The 16979-nt window shown below is 40.7% G+C and overlaps 1 protein-coding gene and 1 long non-coding RNA gene across 3 annotated transcripts; one reads left to right on the top strand and one right to left on the bottom strand.

Moving 5' to 3' along the window:
• Positions 1-1704: 1704 nt before the first annotated feature.
• LOC307047432 lies at positions 1705-5953 on the top strand. Its single transcript, XR_013810425.1, has 3 exons — positions 1705-1909; positions 4680-4801; positions 5110-5953. It is a non-coding gene; the product is annotated as an uncharacterized lncRNA (long non-coding RNA).
• A 6013-nt stretch (positions 5954-11966) lies between these two features.
• LOC307047525 (uncharacterized protein) lies at positions 11967-15798 on the bottom strand. 2 transcript variants are annotated; one of them, XM_079694529.1, is made up of 3 exons: positions 14040-15798; positions 13488-13765; positions 11967-13365 (listed from the first exon to the last, which is right to left on the bottom strand). In XM_079694529.1, exons 1-3 carry the CDS (start codon positions 14222-14224, stop codon positions 12968-12970), a joined length of 861 nt encoding a protein of 286 aa, XP_079550655.1. In that variant the 5' UTR covers positions 14225-15798; the 3' UTR covers positions 11967-12967. The 2 variants fall into 2 exon arrangements, with proteins under 2 accessions (XP_079550655.1, XP_079550656.1); XM_079694530.1 differs by having other exon boundaries at positions 11967-13765.
• Between the last annotated feature and the right edge of the window lie 1181 nt (positions 15799-16979).

Genomic DNA, 16979 nt, shown 5'->3' on the forward strand with positions numbered 1-16979 from the left:
CACGACCAAAACTGAAGTTATTGTACTTGGCCCGAAGAATCTACGAAACAAATTATCTAAAGATATATTAACTATGGATGGCATTAATTTGGCCTCCAGTGAGACTGTAAGGAATCTTGGTGTTATATTTGATCAGGATTTATCCTTTAACACCCACATAAAATCAATTTCAAGGACTGCCTACTTCCATCTACGTAACATTGCAAAAATCAGGCATATCTTGCCTCAAAACGATGCAGAGAAACTAGTCCATGCATTTGTTACTTCAAGGCTGGATTATTGTAACTCCTTATTATCAGGGTGTACCAAGAAGTCAGTCAAGTCGCTTCAGCTGACTCAAAATGCTGCAGCTCGTGTACTAACCAGAGTTAGGAAAAGGGACCACATTACTCCTGTTCTGGCTGCCTTACACTGGCTCCCTATAGAACACAGGATAGAATTTAAAATTCTTCTTCTCGCCTACAAAGCCCTTAATGGGCAGGCGCCATCTTATCTTAAATAACTCATTATACCCTATTGTCCTACTAGGGCATTGCGTTCCAAGAATGCAGGGTTGTTGGTTGTTCCTAGAGTCTCTAAAAGTACAATGGGAGCCAGAGCCTTTTCTTATCAAGCTCCACTTTTGTGGAATCAGCTTCCAGTTTGTGTTCGGACGGCAGACACCCTAACCGTTTTTAAGAGTGCGCTTAAGACCTTCCTTTTTGATAAAGCTTATAGTTAGGGCTGATTAGATTCAGCCCCTAGTTTTGCTGATATAGGCTTAGTTTGTCGGGGGACATCTTACTTCTTCCTTCTCTCTGTCTATACCTGTGTACTCTCATGTTCCGATTAACCCAGCTTCCCCAAATTTCTTTCTTTTTGGTGTCTATATACGCCGGGATCCGGAGTCATGGATGATCCTGCGGTCCTGTGTCATGGATTGCGAGTCCTGGATCTTGAGTCGTGGCTGTGGTCCTGGATCATAAGTCCTGGATGGATATACTCGTGGATTCATCTTCCTATTATACACACATGCATTTCCAAACATTTGGACTACCTATATTGCAAATGTATTATCTTTTCAATTTACACACGGCATCTATTGCACGTCTGTCCGTCCTGGGAGAGGGATCCCTCCTCTGTTGCTCTCCCTGAGGTTTCTCCCATTTTTTCCCTTTAAACTGTGGGTTTTCTCTGGAAGTTTTTCCTTGTACGATGTGAGGGTCTAAGGACAGAGGGTGTCGTATTGTCATACTGATATTCTGTACAAACTGTGAAGTCCACTGAGACAAATGTAACATTTGTGATATTGGGCTATATAAATAAACATTGATTGATTGACTATTTCCCTTTTTAAGGTAATTACAGTATACAAAGCACTATACATCTATCAACCCATGTTATATATGTCATCTGTATTACATCAACGTGGTTCATTGTGAGAGGAAAGTGTGTATTTTGCACTTTGTTGTATTGTTTGAAGGTTCTTGCTAACTCTGGCTAACTTTGTGGTCATTGAAGCTAGCTGCTGTATACCTTGTGGTACCGCTGAATCTGACCGTTTGTCATGTTATTAGCAGCTAAGCTAGGCACTGTTGCATTCACATGTCCATACATATGTTTTTTACCACTGTTAAAGAGCTAAAGGTAAAGGAGAATTTAGTCATAATTATTGGTCCTGAAATTTGAGTGTATTCATTGTAAATGTACAAGCTTCATTTTAAAGACGGCTCGATTCAGACGAGTGAAGGCGGGAGCTGTGTGATTGTATGTCTTCACTTCTCTCACTCACTATTTCCCTTTTTAAGGGTACAACACCATGTCTCAATGACTCACAAAGTCAGGCTTTCAAAAAGAAAAGAAAGGAGAGAAAGAAAAGAGAGAGGGACTAAAGGAAGACAGTATGTCACCCAGTATTTCAAGAGAAAAGGTGAGTGTGGTCCCTGAGTGGTGGAAATTAGTCTGTTAGCTAAGCGTAGTCCATTGTAAATAATATTTGTTATATTTTTTTTTTTACGAAGCTGACATTAAGTAATGTTAATATCTATATAGAAAATGCAGAGGTTTTTAATTTCACTTTGAAGGAGGTGAGCAGCATTGTGTTGAATTACATGCCACTTAACATATCTGAAGGGAGACTGGAATACAATATATATATTAGTGGTGGGCCGTTATCGGCGTTAACGTGCTGCGTTAACGTGAGACAATTGTCGGCGATAAAAAAAAATATCGCCGTTAATCTATTCTCAAAGTTGGGTTGGGAGCTGGGTCTATACTACGCAAGCTATGATGACTTTCACCTTGATAATTTAGCGCGGATGTATACCTAGCCGAATTGCACTGTAGGGGGCGAGATCGAGTCTTTGACCTGTGTTTCTTCTACGGTCTATGGATCTGACCCCGGTCAAATCAGCCACATTAAACGTGACATGCTAACATGGATACAGCAGGTATGAAGCCGCCGGGTTTGCTTCAGGGGAAATTTATTTTTAAGAAGCTTCCCGATGGAAACCTCGACAAAAATAAGGTTGTTTGCACCTTGTGCAATGCGGAATTAGTTTACTGTAGGAGTTCATCCAGTCTCAAGTACCACCTAAACGCAAAGCATCCCTTAGCTAATGCGGAAGATGCCGGGCCAAGCACTGATGTAGCGCGGGGGAAGACTCGTCGTCAAACAACTATGTTTGAGTGCAACCGAGGCAAGCCCGTCAGCACAGCTCTATCAGCCAAGCTAACTAGTCTCCTCGCTCAGTGGATTGCCACCAGCTGCAGGCCCATTAGCGTGGTTGAAGATGACGGGCTCGAGCTTGTTCTCCAGGCGGCCACAGGTGACCCATCTTACAAACTACCTGCGAGGCGAACTATCATGAGGAGAATACATGACCAGCACGCAGAAGAGAAAGCTACGAAAGTTGAGAAGATGGTAGAGGCGAGGTCTGTAGCACTGACTGGGGACCATTGGACGTCCGTTAACAACGACAACTACATCGGCGTTACAGTACACCTCATCGATGCTAGCTGGGAACTTCACTCCTTCGCTTTAGGTATGCTACTGTTAGAAATTAAAATCAATGTTTTAATGGGGAAATGTAGTTTAAACATGCCGTCAGTTTTAATGCTCTTTTATACTGAAAAACCAGAAATTCTTGTGCACAAGCAGTTAAGCTTTTATTCTGAAAATCCTTCATCTACGGTTAGCATTTAGCATGTGGCTAATATACGATTTCCTGAAGAGGTGAATTTAGTAGCGAAATGATATAGAGTGGTGCAAACCGAAGCCTACTGACTTAACACTACAACTATAGATGTCGAGATACTACCATGCTGAATATTAAATGAAGGTACAGTTTATTATAATACATTATTGTTTACAGACGAGAGTAGCATGTGACAACATCCGGAATGACCGGAAATCAAACGAGCCGAGAAGTATTGTTTAGAGTATTGATTACAGCGTTTAGAATGTGTTAAATGAAAAGTGATGAAAGAGAATATGAGGAGAAACGGCGTGTTAAGCATATAGTGAATGTGAAAAGAACCTATCCTCTGTTTAAATGCAATAACGGACATTGGAGACGAGGCGAGCCGGCTGGCGGGGAGGAGCCAGCAGAGGATATATAACAGCACCGGAGGAGAGATCCATTCTCTTCTCTTCCCTATCGAGAGCCAGATCACAGCTGTTTGTCTGACTGAACAATATCATGCTTGTGACCAACCCGCGCCTTTTTTAATTAAAGTACCCAATTGAACTTTCACAGAGACTCCATTTAGTCTCCTTTTAAAGCTTCTCTCCTGGACGGGAGAATAACGAACACAGTTAACACTACGTTATGTCATTTTAAATTACATAATTTAATTTCGTAGCCTTTTAATTACCACCACGTTATGTTTGGAATTAATACAGTGAGATTAATCTAGATTAAAAAAAATTATCTATGCCCACCACTAATATATATATATATATATATATATATCAAAACAAAAAGCTAACATCTCATTTCAATTATACATTTCAAACACAGTATTTTCACAAATATTTAAGTTATATTTATTTGGATTGATGCATTCGTGTTGAGAATGTTCCATTAAAAAATGTTATTATTAAAAAGGCATTTACACCAGAAAAGATGACTATTGAGATATATTGTCAGGAATGTTAGTCTTATATGTATGCTCCAGAGGGCAGGACCTATAAACACATGTACTACCCAATAGCATTGTGAGGCTGAACAAAAGGACCTTTTGACTATGTACATTTAGTCTTTTAAAAAAACAAAAAACATTTACTGACTTTTTTGGATAGCTTAAAGTAATGTTGTAAGATTACAACCGGGGGCCTTACAGGGTTAAGGGCTATAGTTTATTGTTATTTACTTTAATATGTTTATTCTTAACCAATAATTGAATTTAAAAACTCTTATTTAAATGATGTGTGTGTGTCTCTGTATTCCTGATGATACACTGAGAGAATGAGCTCATAGGGCTGCTGATCACCATAAGCTAAACAGTCTGTATATTGCACTACATTTGTATAATGTAAGCTTCGTTGATACTTTGCCTGCGGGAATACGAAAAAAATTGTTAGATATACTGAATATGATTTGATCTATTCCACCACTAGCTTAATCCCAAATAATGTAGAGGTGTGTTGTAGGTGCCTTAAATAATCCCTTGTTTGTATTTTTATATTCATATAATAGTGATTGCAATACCACCCCAAAATGATCACTGGTTCCATCCTGGCCACCCCACTGAAAATATCCTGGCTCCGCCACTGCCTATAAGGCTGAACCTGAACCAGCTTTTCTCCCAACTGAAGGAGGTGAGCAGCATTATGTTGAATGACATGACATGCCACTTAACATATCTGAAGGGAGACTGGAATACAACACATATCAAAACAAAAAGCTAACATCTAATTTAAATTATACATTTCAAACACAGTATTTTCCCACATAGCCACTGATCTATATAAGAAAAAAAACTGCTTTTAGTCTATTTAGGATGTTTGAAGCGTTGAGTGATCAGTCTGTATTAGGTAAATAAAATGTTAATCACCAACATTTTGGTTATGATATTAATACTAATATTAAAGAATATATTATCATATGTGTCATGTACACTCTACAGAGCCAGGGCCCTCTTTAGTTTTGTCAGGAAGGTGTGTGGAAGTGGAGGAAGAGGTGAAGGACAGTGACAGTGCCAGTGGCAGTACCAGTGTAGATGAGGAGGATGAAGGCTCCAGTGAAGACAAGAGAAGGTGTACAGAAAGGGACAGACAAAGTGAGGAAAAGGACAGACAAAGTGAGGAAGCTGTAAAAAAAAGACTGAGAAAAGGCAATAGGCTCTGATTTGGCACCACCATAAGGCCTTTTCATTTCCATTTCCGTTGTATTCCACTTTAATACCTGCATATTTTGTAGTTGGTATGTATATTTAATTTTAAAATCTGCTGCTTATGTTATTTTTTGTGTTATAGCATTTTATAAATGATTTTGTTGGTGGTAATGTTCACTTTATTTTAATTTAAGAGGTCATGTATATTTAAGTTATATTTATTTGGATTTATGCATTCATGTTGAGAATGTTGCATTCATAAATGTTATTGTTAGGCATGTACACCATAAAAGATGACTATTGATATTTATTGTCAGGAATGTTAGTGTTATATCAAATAGTGAATTCTACTGCAGCAGAATGTTGCACGTCTGCACAGTGTTATATTTTCACAGCTCAGTGTCAGTAAATATTGTGTGGTTAGTATTGGACTACAAGATAGATGCAAGCCTGTACAGGTGGAGTTATTTAAAGCATACATGAGTGGGTTGGGTTCTGGAGGTGTGGTTAGCAATTGTGCTTGGTTGGCGTGGCCTGGGCCTGGTGATGGGGGGGCCCAATTTGATATCTTTTCACGGGGCCCAAAATCCCTGGCAGCACCCCTGTGTGTGTGTGTGTGTGTGTGTGTGTGTGTGTGTGTGTGTGTGTGTGTGTGTGTGTGTGTGTGTGTGTGATGGTCGGATCGTTGGAGCTATGTGCAACTCAAGGCATATGCTCGAACAGGAGCTGCCTGGACGCTGCAATCATGTTGCGCGCACTATCCGTGCTGATCAAGGGCGCCGGAAGCGGGGGGGCCTTTGGCCCCCCCACTTTTCAGCCCTGCCCCACATTTTCGCTGCAGCAAATGTCGTGGAAAACTGTACAAATCCCTTTTCAATAATTCCAAACACAATACACACAAACGCAAACACACACGTAAACACGCAGCGCGGAACACTGTACAAATCCCGTTTCAATAATTCCCCTCTACTCTAAAGTCACATCTAAAACGCGATCTGATCTAGCTGCAGAGGCGCGGGAAGGTATTTTGAGTGGGGGTGCTGAGGTGCTGGACTCCAGTGAACACTATTACGGGCACACAGTAAACCCGCGACTGTTACAATGAAGGCTCGATAATCAGCTCACGGCATATAGGCAGGGGTAAAGTGCTATTTTTTACGAGTGGGGAGCGGACCTCACCTCCTCTAGGGGGGTCCGGGGGGATGCTCCCCCGGGAAGATTTTTTTTAAATATTGAAGTTAAAAGCATCAATCTGGTGCACTTTGAGAGCAACATTAAGAGATCTATGGATACATCTCTCAACACCCAGATGAAACACAACTATAAGCAGATGTTCTTTTTCTTTATGGATATTTTACAAATCACTCCCCTTTCAAACTGTATTCTTGTTTTACTTCCATATAGTATTTCATAACTGTTTTTCCTTTATTCTCTTATGTTTTTTATAACTATAATGATCATATGAAGGTGTGCCGCGGAAATAATCTTTTGAATAATTTTTGACCAAACCGTTTGAGACCCACTGAGATAACTTAGACTAAAGTTAACTATCGAAACACTCAGAGAGTCCTTTAGCTCACCCGAGCCTCTCAGTCTGAGAGGAGAGCTCTCCTCCAGCTTGTTGTGGAACAAACAGCTCCGTATGTCCGTTAGTGCAGCTAGCTAACCAGATGCTAACAACACGGTCCCTGCTGCTGGCACCGGTCCCTCTCTCTCTCCCCCTCTCTCACACACACTAAATGCGCTATTTCCGCACACACACAGAGCCGCGAGCTTGAATGACACAAGCACACTTTTATTTCCATGCAACTCTCTGATTGGTGTGGTGTCTTGCCTCTGTTGCATTCACTGAACACGGGAAATTACAGTCCTGCCGTCCTTTCTAGTGTCTTGATGAGGTTCACGTAAAGCAAGGTTAATGTATTATATTATTGAGGTAGAATTGTCCGGGGCTACAGAAAAAACATTCGGGGCAGGCCAAAATATTATTTTACCAACAATGTGGAATTTATTGGCTACATATTACACAGATTATGCACAGCGGGAGCAGCAATAACCGTCAAATAATAATTCAGACAGGGGAGCTCCGCACCCCCTGCCTGCCGCTAGGGGGTGCTGCAGCGCCCTCAGCACCCCCCTTCCCGCGCCCATGTCTAGCTGTGTATATTTTGTTATTTTTGATTGTTATATTCAATCTCACTAGCTACAGGCATGTTTGAAGCTTGTAAAGGGAAGATAACAGCTCTCACTCGCCACTTTACTGTTCCTCAGCGCCGCTCCCCCTCCCTCCCGCTAAAATTATGAATGTAAGGTGTATCGTAATCATAGATAACACGGCAGGGTCCGTTACAGTTTGTTTTTAGCTGATTTCAAATAAGCAAATTCTTGGCTTTCAGAATATTAAACTTAATTCGGCAAATTCAGATGATAAATAGGCCTACAATTTTGAAGCTTGTAACGGCATAATTACAAGTGGAGAACGGAGTAATTTAACGTCACTGCAGGCATAACAACAGCCGGTGTTTCTCGTGAGTGTTTTCCCCGGGAAACAAACACAATACACACAAACGCAAAAATACACAAACACACACGTAAACACGCAGCGCGGAACACTGTACAAATCCCGTTTCAATAATTCCCCTCTACTCTGAAGTCGCATCTAAAACGCGATCTGATCTAGCTGTGTATATTTTTGTTCTTTTTTATTGTTATATATATTCAATCTCAGTAGCTACACGCATTTTTTAAGCTTGTAGGGAAGACCACAGCTCGCCTCTCACTGGCAACTCTGATCTTCCACAGCGCCGCTCCGCCTCCCTCCCGCTGAAATTATGAATGTAAGGCATAGTAATCATAGATAACACGGCAGGGTCCGTTACAGTTTGTTTTCATCTGATTTCAAATAAACAAAGTCTTGGCTTTCAGAATATTAAACTTATTTCGGCAAATTCAGATGATAAATACAGGTTTGAAGCTTGTAACGGCATAACAAGCGGAGAACGGAGTAACTTAACGTCACAACAGGAACAACAGCCGGTGTTTCCCGTGAGTGCAGTAATCCAAACGAAAATATCTTCCCTCCGTAGTATTTTGATCATTTGCTCCGCTAATAATCAATCAGATCGATGGATTCCAGAGAAGAGAAAACTTTAAAGGCCTTTTTCTCAAAATGATGACTCCATAATAGTCATTATGTGACATATTTTGCTTAATATTTGGAGTAGCCTACAAAAACAATCCTGATATCATTAGAAAGCTAGGAATCAAAATGTGTCTTCGGGTCAATGCGACTAAGTTCGATGGAGCAGGTCACTTTGCATTAGGTAAAATAAAGCAGGCAGACATAACAGGAAGAATATGTACATTTTAACCCAATCAAATAGGACATTGTCACACCATTCAAATGTATCCATGTAAATTACAACCAATAAAAAAGCTTAGATTTGTTTATTTGTTACGTTGTTTACTTGATGTGTTACGTTGTTCTGTGTGTCAGCTGTTAACCTAGATAGAAAGAATATATAGCCTACACTTGCAAAACTAAATACAGTCAATCTAAACTTAAATGTAACAACTGGAAGGTCACATCCCTGACATCCACATCTCCGGAGCCTGGACCTTCTTTAAACAGCGAAGCCAGATGAACCCAGCAGCAGCTCTGCGGCCGCAGAAACGGTCAAAACCGCCGCCGCCCCCACCGCCGCCGTTGTTGAACCGAAACAGGCTGGTTCCGACCGCATGGAGGTTTGTTGTCGGGACATTGAGGCGGGTAAAGCTGTACAGCTAACTATCGGAAAAAAGGAGACCGCTAGTAGCTTATTTGGGCAAAGAGAAGGTAGGCCTACTTCAACGCAGAATGGTACAAAAACAGAGAGTGGTTCATTCTTTGCAAAACCACTAAACGATAGTGATAAATTGCGATGTTAACGAGCTCATGATAACCTCATATGTTTTTAACTTAGGATCATACCTGTGTGTTTAGTCTAGAAAAAGGTAAATGTTTGCATTTTATTATAAAGTTGTGTATATTTACAGAATGTTGCAAAAACTAAGAAGCTTATAAACATCAGGTTTAAAACTAAAAGAGCTTTACAAAACACAATTAAAGATGTTTGGAGTTTTATTTGAGTTATTCATTTACATTTTTTGTCAAAGAGATGCTGATTTGAAACCGTTGTTAGGCCTACATATTACGGTATTTCCTGTTTCTGCCGGAGAGAGGGGAGTTTGTCCCAAAGCTTGTGCTGTATTTACTCCCTCCATCTGAGAGGAGGGAGCCTCATGTGTCACTCCACTTCAAAACTATCCCTGATAAAGAAAATAATAATAATTGTATGTAATAAACTTGAAAGAAGTAGATACGTTTTACTTAATATTTATTAGAAATAAATAATAATCTAATAGAAATGTGTTAATAGTAACACAACTGCATAACACAAGTGTTATTAGTCAACAAACACATACGTTGTTGGTCTTTATTAAAGTAGGCCTACTTCTGTATATAAAGACTTTTACATGCTACAGAAGGGGAACAGGGAGCAAGAGAATCGTTTTTTGTCATCTTTTTCCTCTCTTTCTCCCTCTTTTTTCTTCTTCCCCCTTCTTCTCCTTTCTTCACCCCCCCCCCTTGCAAGACTATTGTTCCCCAGCTTTAGCGCAGTGGATAGAACCTTGGTTTTGGGATCAGGGGGTCACAGGTTCAAACCCCACTGCTGTCAGCATGTCGTTGTGTCCCTGGGCAAGACACTCCACCCCAAATTGCTCCTGTGGGGATTGCCTGTTTTGCACATCCTCCTATTAATATCTTTGGACGTCCTCCACTAGCTGTTTTATTGTAGAGATCACTAAAGTATCTTCTTGATATTGTCTATTCTATATTTCTATCATTGACCTTCTCATTTCATTTCATTTCAAACCTTTATTTATGCAGGTGAGTCCCATTGAGATCATTGATCTCTTTTTCAAGGGTGACCTTCTACTCTCCCCCTATATTGTATGTAGGCTACTCTTAATATTTAAATGTTTTCATCAAATATAACATATTCAACAACAAAATTCAATAACGCGCTTTAACCACTAGGCGGTGCGGGTTAAAAAGCCAGTGGTCTAGTTAATAAAACATAATAATATCAAACATAATATTACTATTAACTTTATTGTGCAATTAAAACAGAATGATAAAGAAAAATACAGTTTCAGTCTCTCTATTTGAAGCTTATGCATTGTACCATGAACCTGTATAGACCTGTAACAGTCAACTGCATGAGGAGTTGGAAAGGTACTGTCTGAAGCAGTTAAAAATAACACACAGCATACAATGGCATAATAACTTTGTATTATTAGTGTAAGACACTTATGTATGTATAACATCTGAAGATGTATAGTTTTATTCATGTGTTCACATAATTGTACAGGCTATTGCTATAATATATCATATTATAGCTGATAATGTACATATACATATATATATATACATACATATATATACATATACATACATACACACACACATATATATATATATATATATATATCATATGATATATAATGTAATATATCATTAGCCTAATATCATAATTGCCCATGTCATATTTGAATGTTGTTGGAAAATAAGAAAAAAATAAATTTTTAGCAAGCACATTGGTATTTTTTATTGATTTTGTAACAGTAAGTTCAACCAGATGTGTGAAATATTTTGCACAAAAAAAAAGACACAACATCAATTGTATAACAAATAAAAATGACTTAGGCAGAATGTGCCATGACTTAGGCCATTTTTCTTACACAACTCTTTGTACACATTTGTGACCTGCTCTATCATTTTCAGTCACATTGACCCTGAAACACATTTTGAGTTTGATACACTGTTGGAAAGATGAGATTATTAGCTTTCTAATGATATCAATATTGTTTTTGTCCTCCAAATATTAAGCAAAATACGTCACTTTACATAATGAATGTCATCGAACCATGATTTTGAGAAAAAGGCCTTCAAAGTTTGCTGTACTTTCTTAGGTATTTATTCAAATGAACCATACCATAAAACGAATTCATCTAGAGCTGTTTGCACAAAAACAAACACACACACACACACACACACACACACACACACACACACACACACACACACACACACACACACACACACACACACACACACACACACACACACACACACACACACACACACACACACACACACACACACACACACACACACACACAATATACTGTTCTCTTGTTGTCACTTTCATACATCAATACATGGAACAAATGCACTCACATACACATGCACGCCGTACCAACGTGCACTCCCGTACACTCCCGAACTCACGTGCACGTTCATCAATTTATGTATGTATTTTGGTCATGTTTGAGCACATGCTTATGCGCACACATCTATTCCCATGTACATGGCCATGTGCACACCCAGACCACATGCACACCCGTACTCACGTGCACGCCCGTACTCACGTGCACACCCATACCCACGTGCACAATCATCGATATACAATTTTTATGAAAAACACTATGAATAAATACTTAAATGAACTGATTGCATGTTAACCTATCACAACATTAGAATCATTTGGCACAAAAGCTAATTTAGAGAAAGAAGCAAGCAACAGAACAAATAAATATACTACACAATATAAAAATAGCAAACAATCAACAGAGTAGCTAACAGTACTTAAAACCAATTTGAAATATATTTACAGCATTTATAGAAGAATTACATAGTGTTGATGTATTATGCACTCTCACTCATTAAGGATGAGGTGTTAAGGGTTTGGGGCAGGTGATGTCTTTGGTTTCCTTAGTGCAGAACTCTCTGATCTTCTCAAAAAGATACCACTGCCGTTTTTCATCAAGCCCAGGGGGAGTCAGTTCAGTGGGACGGGCCTCCTGGTCAGTACAGCACCCTGTGCGTAGCAGCATGAAGGATTCTTCCTCTTTACGTTCAAACTCCTTGGCGTAGACCACTCCAGGATCGGCACTGGTGAAGCGTAGGTGATGGTACCTCTTGATACCTGGAAGCGGTCTGAAGCTGGGGGCAAGGAAGTTGTGCCAGTCGTCTGTTTTGACGAAGGTCTCCCCTGACTCATTGCCAACCAGCTGGGGGATGTTGACTCCAGTGACGGTACTGGACCTGACAGCCTGGCTGATGTCCTTCAGGCAGGACACTGGTGTGCGGCGGAACTGCTGCTTAAACAGGCCAAAGCACCAGTCAGGTGCAAATTTGGTGTGGCCAGCAATAAGAAAGTTGAGGGAGATATCTTCATGGAGTCCCACCATGCACCGCCAAGCAAGGTACCAGAGGAGGTATCTGTTTTTGTTCTGACCAGAGCAGTTGTCACAGTGCAGGTGAACATGTTTCTCCCCAAGCCCATACTGAGAGAAGAAGTGGTGGAGGTAGGCAATGACAGCATTGGAACCCTTGCTGCTGCAATGAGCCTCATCTATGAGGTAGTTTACCTGCTGAGGAACACCTTCACAGCAGACACCAAACAGTCCACACTTCCTGGGAACCATAAAGTAAATGGGCCCGGGCTGGAGAGGGTCACTGGGGTAGTGAACCCTTTAACACCAGACCAACAGATGAATTAACTAATGAGTGATCTATACTCTAATTCTAAAAATGTGTGAATATTCATATTGTTACATTCCAAAAATTCTGGATTATCACAGCATTCATCACATTCATACACCTCACCTGCTGTGCATAGTCAAAGCTGTAGTGGATGGTGATGTCTCTGCTACAGGGTTGGTTGGGTCCTAATTTGACACCCAGCTCTCTAGCTGTTTCTTTACAGCTGGCGACCATCTCCTGGTAAGCCTGACGCTCCACCCCCACGGTGCGGAGGTGTTCTTCCTGCTTCCTGAGCTTCGCTGACTTGACACAGTCGGGAAAGTTGGAGCTGCGGTAGATGGCCATGTTGTTTTTCTGACAGAACCAACATAGGTCTGTCATCGGCCTCCCAATAATGACACTGGGAGTCAGCTCCTTCCACAGCTTCCTAAATGTGCTGTTGCCAGCAGCACGGTGACCTGGAAAGGTGATTAAAGACAAAGATAGCATTGTTAGATTACTCATCATTAGTTTTCCATTGAGGTTTCCTCGTGTAAAAAACCCCCAAAAAAACAAGATTAAAATATAAGAAAATACCCACCCTTCTCCTGCATCTGAACCTTGTATTTCCGCCACACAGAGGACTTGGTCTCAGTTGTTGGTAGAACACTGATGTCCGTCCTCTTAAACCCTGGAATCCGTCCAGGAAGTGGCATGGCAAAGACATCTGCAAAGTTGGTAATGAACCGTACAATTCGCTGGATGTCTTCAAAGGACAACACCCTTTTGGTCACCACACGACCACCACGTCTCATCCTTGGGGCCAAGCCATGTTCCTTGTAGAACTTGATGATGCCTGTCAGCTTGTCTTGAGAAATTCTGGAATGGTTTAAAACATCAGTCTTTGATTGTTTTTTATGGCTTACTTTAATGTATGCATTGTAGTATATACATTGTCGTTGTATTTTTTCATTATGTAAAAGCATGTATATATATATATATATTTATTTATTTATGTATTACTATTGCTGTAAATTCTGCTTCTATTCAGTTATTGTCAAACTCAGTTCAACTCATGCATGGCTTATTACCACTTCATTTGAAAATAGTAACACTACCAAAAGTGAAGTAGCCTTTTCAAAATCAAACTCACCCATGTAGAAACTTGAAAGTCTCCCGGCAGATTTTGTGCCCATCTAAGAAATAGGACGTTCTCTGCTGTTTCCGCTCCTTTTGGTGTCCTCTCTTTGCACAAGCGGTCTCTTTGGAGAGGTTTATGTTGGAGCTTATCTTTCCAAGTAGCACCAAATGCTTTTCACCTGGAAAATCATATAACATTACATAATGTGTTGTGTCAATCACTCATCACACACAACTTAAATCTTTAACGTGTAACAGAACACACAGGCCCACCCCCCACACATTGCCTATAGTATTATGTTAAACACACTCCCATACACACATATTCTATCTATTATAAAGGGTAATAATAAGTACAGGCTAGTCTGGCAGTGACTCCAGAGTAAACTGCTCTCACATGAGATAATACATTTGTAGCTGCCTATCTCTGCACATCTTTAGATAATTAGGCTGGGGCCACATGTGATTTAAGGGGTAGCCAAAAAAATATGTCTCCCCATGTGGATAAAATGTAGGGTTGAAACATTTATGAAAATGTTCACCACAATAATTTTTCAATGAGTATTAGCCAACTTTAAGTTGTAGGTGGTTATGTGAGCATTATTTTAATTGTTGTTATGTTTTTAACACTAACCCATACTCACACACACATCGTTACCACAGTCAAAGGTATTTAAATAATATAACGTTATAACGTTACTTACCATTAGTCATTTCATTCATTTGGTCTCATCTCTTGACCATCTCCTCAGGGGTGTAACGGGTGTAACAGGGAACTCCATCATTAAATGTACAGCTACACCTGTAGTCACGGGCCCTCTCAATCTCTTGAGCGCTGTCCTCGCTCACATAATGCCGTACGGACTGAAGTGTCTCAGCCACCGGGTCGTTCAGCAGTGGTTGCTCCTCTGTGGTGTCCTCATCCTCTTCAGCATCCGTGGTCTGAGGGCTGCTGTCAGTGTCAGGGCTGTCTGACTCTGAATCGGAGCCGGATAACGGGGAAACTTCAACCGGTGCCGTCAAAAAGTAATCAGTGATCAGCTGAACCCATTGCTCATCAGAGGCTGTCCCTCTCACAATGTTGGAGTTCAACAGTCTTGCGATTTGATCTTCTCTGGAATCCATCGATCTGATTAGCGGCTAATAAATTGTCAAAGTACGGAGGAAAAATATTTTCGTTTTACTGGGTGAAGGTCGCGAGGAATAATGTTTGTTTATATAGTGTGTGTGTGTGTGTGTGTGTGTTTGTGTATTTTGCGTTTGTGTGTATTGTGTTGGTTTCCCGGGGAAAACCCTCACAAGAAACACCGGCTGTTGTTATGCCAGCTGTGACGTTACGTTACTCCGTTCTCCGCTCGTAATTATGCCTTTACAAGCTTCAAAGTTGTATTTATCATCTGAATTTGGCGAAACAAGTTTAATATTCTGAAAGCCAAGACTTTGTTTATTTGAAATCAGATGAAAATAAACTATCACGGACTCTGCCGTGTTATTTAAGATTACTATACGCTTTTCATTCATAATGTCAGCCGGAGGGAGGGGGGGCAGCGCTGCGGAAGAGCAGCGTGAGAGCTGTCATCTTCCCATTACAAGCTTCAAACATGTATTTATCGTTTGATTTTGGAAATAAAAGTTTCAGATTCTGAAAGCCAAGACGTTGTTTATTTGAAATCAAACAAAACACCAAAACCCCGAAAAACTAGTTTTTTACTCAAATCCACGTTTATTTTGAAATGAGCCGTTGCGACTTCCGACTGATTTCGATAGAGCGGGTCACATTTATACAAACATAACATAGAAAAGTAGTTTTACTTTCCAAAATATAACCAAGTTGTGTTACCTGTCTAACCTTAACCAAGTTTTTCTTAAAGTCTGACCTTAACCAAGTTGTTTTACTTGTTTAACCTTAACCAAATCCTACTCAGGTGCTGTGTGAACTCGTTTTCTATTGATGAGGGAGGTTGTCGTAGTACTGGTGGGCCACTCTTGGTAGTACTGGTTTCATTGCTTGCAAGTCATTGTATTTCCTGAAAGTAATTGGCAATTGGGCAGGAAAGAGTGGGACCCAGTGGACCGGTTCTTCGGGGATGCTGAGTCGCTGAGGTAGGTCCTCCCAGTCAGACTCAAAATCCAACTTGTGCCGGATTCGCCCATCTGCCAAGTACTGGAGAGCCTGAAGGTCATGGACTGTGGGGTCGCCAACTTTTCTGCCTGGTCGAATTTTGGTGACATAGGCCCCAGATAACTTCATGAAGTCACTGTGGTATAGCTGGGTCACCTTGTATGGGGATGGGTGCAAACGTGCAGTCTCAAAGATGACAATGTAATCACGTGGAGTGTGAATATCTTTGATGGTACGCCGTTCAATGAGGCTATGCATGGAGTCACACTACATTTGTGTGTGCCCTGCAACCATAAACTTTTGTTCTATGGTGACACCATGCTTCATGGCCAGATCTAGGTACGCATTTGTGATGGTACAACATCGATTTTGATAGCCGCAGCCATCACTCCAGATTATGACCTTTTCGATGTTTCGGTTGGCATCAAGGACTGACTCAAAGTGCTTGTACTGCAGATGGGCAAAAACCTCGCTGCTGAGGGAGCCCTCATGCTCCTCCCAGGCGTAACAATACCCATCTTTGTTACCCAGGTTGAAGCAAGTAAAGTTGTGCATCTGTAATTTAGTGTTGTAATACATCTTGCTAGCTTTTGTCTTGGGACACAGAAGAACGCTCTGAAGGTCCATTGTCCACACTGAGACCTTGTCACTGGATTCCTGTTTATCCTTAGCTTTTTCAGCTTGAGCTTGAGCCTTTAATTTCATGTGAGTAGTAAGGGTATCCTGATCTATATTTTCCACCTTGGCGCCGATACATACATCACACTGTTCTTTTTTTGGTACGAACACAGAGTATTTCTGCTCACTGAACACTTTTCGGAAATATGTCTC

The sequence above is a fragment of the Notothenia rossii genome, assembly GCF_949606895.1.
Source record: "Notothenia rossii genome assembly, chromosome: 7".
In the NCBI taxonomy this organism is placed as follows: Eukaryota; Metazoa; Chordata; class Actinopteri; order Perciformes; family Nototheniidae; genus Notothenia; species Notothenia rossii.